Genomic DNA, 5,109 nt, shown 5'->3' with positions numbered 1-5,109 from the left:
ACGGCACCACGGTCAAAGAACATACCATTATCTCATCCAACCAGCCAAGTTATTCATCAGCTTCTTCTAAATACTCTCTACGCCTAAAGTAGGCCTATAGTGGGAGGAAAAGACGTTGCGACTTTTCACACATTGCCATCTTTTAAGTCCACACCGTAAATGTGTTTGGCGATTAAGGTTTCGTTCCCTTCCTGCGCTCTGCCCCTTGGGGAGGGCACTTTCAAAGGGGGTTTGTCATATTTTCTTGCAGACAAGTAAAGCTTTAATAGCCTCTGCGTCTCAGCACCTGAATTACAGCCGAAGGCAAGAAACTGTGTGGTTTTACTTGCTGCCGGAAAACCTCACACACGTTTAAGCCCGCTCGCAAATAGGATAATCCCTCTTATGGCGTTTACAGCAATTTGTTCTGCCACTTCGAGAAAGAGGTGGAAATTACTGCTACCGTTTGTTCCGACCATACAGGACCGGGGAGACAGTTGGCACCTTTTCAAAAATCTCACCCGCTACAACTCAAAGACCGCCGTCTCGTATCGCATTCGCACAAGCGGATTATGGCCCCCCCCCTTTTGTTCCTAGATGTAATAACCTGTTTGCTGTAATTAATATAGAGGATTTTCATTATGTCTGGAATAGATTTAATTACGAAAAGTGTACTTGCTCGACATGGTACTTAACCTACGTTCCGGATGAGATTCTGCTATTGCCCGTATTAAGATTGTGGGCGGAATTTTCATCCATCATGCAATGCTAAGATGTATGATGTGTGGTGAAGGGTTTTCGGTCGTGTGTTAAGAGCCAAACAGAAATACTTCTACATCTCAGCTTTTATTTTCGTTCTTAATATCACTAATATATGTCATTCTTAGAATAGTCCCCAATGCTTCTTGTGCTCCTTGATGTGGACGGTCACTGGAACCGGCCTCTCAACGACCACTGGCTTGTGTACATACACTGGAACGGGTTTCTCAACATGAACTGCGTATGGTTTTGGCACTTCGACGTATTCCTTCTTGTAGACTGGGACCTTAACCTCGACTGGGAATGGAACTGGGCGGTCAACGTGGACTGGGACCTTCTTCTCAACGTATACTGGAATTTTCTTCTCAACCACAACTGGGATCTTCTTCTCAACGTGAACTGGGTATGGGACCTTCACCTCAACCGGAACATGTTTCTCAACCTCGACTGGGTATGGAACGGGAACCTTCTTGGTGATGGTTGTATGTAAATGTTTGACTTCATGGTGGTCCAAATGGTGATCGTGGTGGTCATCGTCGAAGTCGCTGAATTCATGTCCAAGTTCCCAGAGTCCACGTTTTTCCTTCTTCGAGGAATCGTCAACTACCGCGCAGGAAGCAATGGCCACAGCCATAGACAACACAATAAACGCCTGCAGAATTGAATGTTTATTATTTAGCTCTATATTCAATTGAATTATTACGCAAACTCTCACCTTCATGATCGATGCCGTTGAGTGAGTATCGGACTGCACTTGATCGTTGGGATGATTGCTGACGAATGATGTTTGTTGACTTAGCCGGAATGGCTTTTATTTGATTCGGTTCAGTTTATTTGCGCCCACTAGCAAAAATAGATAGTGAAAACGCAATCGCAATCGCAAATTGGTGGGAATCAATAGCTATTTATCATGTCGTGAATTCGAAAAAGGATATAAACGGCAGAGAGAGTTTTTTCTTTATCTTTAATTTGGTAAATCGGAATGATTTCGATCTTTGTTTGTTTAAAAATACATACCAATAAAAATAAACGCGAACGATGAAACAAAAATTGATGAATAATCTGGAATAGATTGGGTGGCGTTCCATGTACATATTTCGTTTATATTGTACCAAACATCAGAGGGAAATTTTTTCAACCACATGGTATAACGAGCAGTTTCATGCGATGGTATTTGAAAAAAAAATCCTCATTTGCTTACAAAAAGAATAGCGAACCTTGATTCGAATTGGCAAATTCGATAAATCTCGATCATATTAACCTTTGATAATCAAAATCACTAAAAGCCACCATAAAGTGTTTTCATGGTCGAATGTTATCACACAGCGGACAACGATAGGTAGTCGAGCCAAATAAAAACTGATTCCGATTCGGCTAAACCATCATTCGAAGGAGATCATCACAAAGATCACGTACAGTCCGAAAACCACTGAACGGTGTTAATCATGAAGGTATAAATAAATTTCTCGGTGGGCTTGAGCCTCATAGCAGATCGTGCAATTTATTAATTAGCACACGCAAGTATCTAATTAACGATATTATCCCCTTCGCAGGTGTTCATCGTGTTGTCTATGGCTGTGGCCATTGCTTCCTGTGCAGCAGTTGACGAATCCTTGAAGAAAGAGAAACGTGGTCTCTGGGAACTGGGACACGATCTTGATAGCTTCGACAACGATCAGCACGATCATCATTTTGACCACCACGAAGTCAAGCATTTGCACACAACCATCACCAAGAAAGTTCCTGTCCCATACCCAGTCGAGGTTGAGAAACATGTGCCGGTTGAAGTGAAGGTCCCATATCCAGTTCACGTTGAGAAGAAGGTCCCAGTTGTGGTCGAGAAGAAAGTTCCAGTATACGTGGAGAAGAAGGTTCCAGTCCACGTTGATCGCCCGGTTCCATACCCAGTTGAGGTTAAGGTTCCAGTCATCAAGAAGGAATACGTCGAAGTGCCGAAACCATACGCAGTTCATGTTGAGAAACCCGTTCCAGTGTACGTCCACAAGCCAGTGTTTGTTGAGAAACCTGTTCCGGTGACCGTCCACATCAAGGAACACAAGAAGCACTGGGGACTGTTCTAAGAATGATTATTTGATTATTTCCTAAGAGTAGTTTATGTAGTTTGTATATGTTATGTTATGTATATTGTACTGAATTTAATACACATATTTTGCACAAAGTTGAATTCAAAAAGGAGCTTCATGTTTCAACCAATAACTCGAAGAACATGACAGATCGAATTTCCAGCAATTCAAACGAAATCCAAATCAAGACAACGGCCAGGAAAGCTCTGCTAAATTCTGATCCTAATCATCAGCAACTGGACCGTATGAAACTAGTCATTACCCAGGAACCAAGATTAGTCAACAGGAAAGTTTTTATCATCAGCATAAAACCAGATCAATCACGTCAGAAAATTCGTCGTCATCGTCGAACATACAAGGTCTGTTCAAAAAGTATCGCGACTTTCGAATTTAGGCAGGTTTCATATATTCGATTCTAGATTTTTTTTGTGGCATTATGTTGGTACTCATGTCTCTCACTTATGCCGACAAGTATGGCTATTTTGAATGTTCAGTTAATTTTTGACAACTGCTTCTCTTACACGTGTTTTGGTTCATCTTCAATTTTTGCCTATTGCTAAATCTAAACCATTCCGGACACATTCCGAATGTTGATTGTGACATCTGGTGAACCTACCTTGGAACGGAACAACGTTTATCGGAGTTCGAAAAAATGTTCTCGGAGGGTCGAAAAGATGTAAACGACGCAAAGCGTGCCGGAAGCCTGAGCACGTCAACAACTGAAATCGATTATACGTAATCCGTGGGTGTACAATAATCGTGATACTTTCAGCACAGCTCTTGTAGATAGTGTGATCCACTCTATCCCATTCCATTAAACATTTTCATAGCCATAGCCGATTTTATTTCAGCACTACGATGGTATTTCGTTCGAGATAGGCGTCTTACCGAAAAACACTCATATTTTTATCTGACAATTAAGACAAAAATAAGTCTGACAGATGATGCACCTGATGAAATATTCAATAAAGAATGTACCAATAAATATTTGGTATCCCTGATAGCGAAGATATGTGTTGGTTAAGCTTAGGTAGACCGTACACTTCGTGGTTACTCTGCATTGTAATAATCACAGTCATTTTGGGAGACTATCATCTCTTTTCCGAATAAACAACTTCTTTCGTTCCGGTCTATACTTCGAATATTTTTTTCGGTCACATACAATCTTTCACCAGCCTATTCGTTGCTTGTGATTACGCCATGCGCACCAAATGTACTGCCTAACAACAGTATTCCTAAGGCTGCCACCTTCATTTTGACAGTCTATCGCACCTTGGGGACATTATGGATAATGGGTTCGCCTGTTTGTGGTTCAACCTCTTTCACCATACTTTGTTTTGCCAAGTACTTGAAATGGTTCATTTCATTCTACGAACATCGTCCATGCTTTATGCCCGTAGAGGACTTCCAGGCGTGTAAGAGATTTATACATGGTACACTTCCTACGGGGTCGGAGTGTGTTGGACCTTAGGGATTTGTAGAGCCCACACGACTTCCTTTGATTATGCATTTCCGAATTTCACGACAGTTGTTGTAATCATTTGTAATCAACGAGCTAGGGTAGATAAATACGTCGACCACCTCGAACTCGTCACCATCGATTACAACATTAGTACCAAGAAGAATTCGGTTACGATCTTGCATATATTCAGTCTCAAACACATCCCAAGCCCAATCAGCCCTGCTTCGTGAGAGTTCATCACCATGTCCAAGTCCCCATGTGAGTGTCAAACGATTTCGACAGATCGCCGCGTTCGTCCATGACGTGCGGGTTTGAAATCGATGAAGAGAAATTGTATTGTGGATTTCTGATTGAGAATTAAAACAAATGAATTAAAACAAATTTCAGAGGCAGACTTCGCATCATGATGTTATACAGATTACGAATAACAGATTAACCCTCCAGGTGTACGGGATGCTCCCGTGGCCGATTGATTAGCGTCCCACACTATCATGCCGGGGGTTCGGGTTCGATTCCCGTTCTGGTCGGGGGATTTTGCTCAAAAAAATTCTTCCGGCTTGCAAATGCCGTCACGCGTATTCTAGAGCTTGCCACTCCAGAGTACATTCAAGGCGTGTTATTCGGCATAGAAATCTCAACCACATACTACTAAAAAAATGGCCTAAATAATGCTACGTTGAGAAGGCACAAGTTCCACTGGACCGTTAGTCCAATCCAAGAATATGTACGGGAGATAAAATAAAAAAAATGGGTGGGTTATATCTATGATTTAACCGCAAGGTTGATGTGGGACTACCGTTGGCTTAGTAAGAATTTGATTGTGTT

The 5,109-nt window shown here is 41.8% G+C and overlaps 2 protein-coding genes across 2 annotated transcripts; one reads left to right on the top strand and one right to left on the bottom strand.

Annotated features, from left to right (window-relative positions):
• Window positions 1-862: 862 nt before the first annotated feature.
• Window positions 863-1,497, bottom strand: LOC129774485 (mantle protein-like). The gene is made up of 2 exons (XM_055778230.1): window positions 1,454-1,497; window positions 863-1,390 (listed from the first exon to the last, which is right to left on the bottom strand). The coding sequence occupies exons 1-2, from the start codon at window positions 1,457-1,459 to the stop codon at window positions 863-865; spliced, it is 534 nt and encodes a 177-aa protein (XP_055634205.1). The 5' UTR covers window positions 1,460-1,497.
• Window positions 1,498-2,131: 634 nt separating this feature from the next.
• Window positions 2,132-2,819, top strand: LOC129774487 (mantle protein-like). The gene is made up of 2 exons (XM_055778232.1): window positions 2,132-2,189; window positions 2,292-2,819. Exons 1-2 carry the CDS (start codon window positions 2,184-2,186, stop codon window positions 2,817-2,819), a joined length of 534 nt encoding a protein of 177 aa, XP_055634207.1. The 5' UTR covers window positions 2,132-2,183.
• Window positions 2,820-5,109: the final 2,290 nt, after the last annotated feature.

This window comes from Toxorhynchites rutilus, chromosome 3 (genome assembly GCF_029784135.1).
Source record: "Toxorhynchites rutilus septentrionalis strain SRP chromosome 3, ASM2978413v1, whole genome shotgun sequence".
NCBI classification, from domain to species: Eukaryota; Metazoa; Arthropoda; class Insecta; order Diptera; family Culicidae; genus Toxorhynchites; species Toxorhynchites rutilus.
This window is presented reverse-complemented; position numbering and strand designations above follow the sequence as displayed.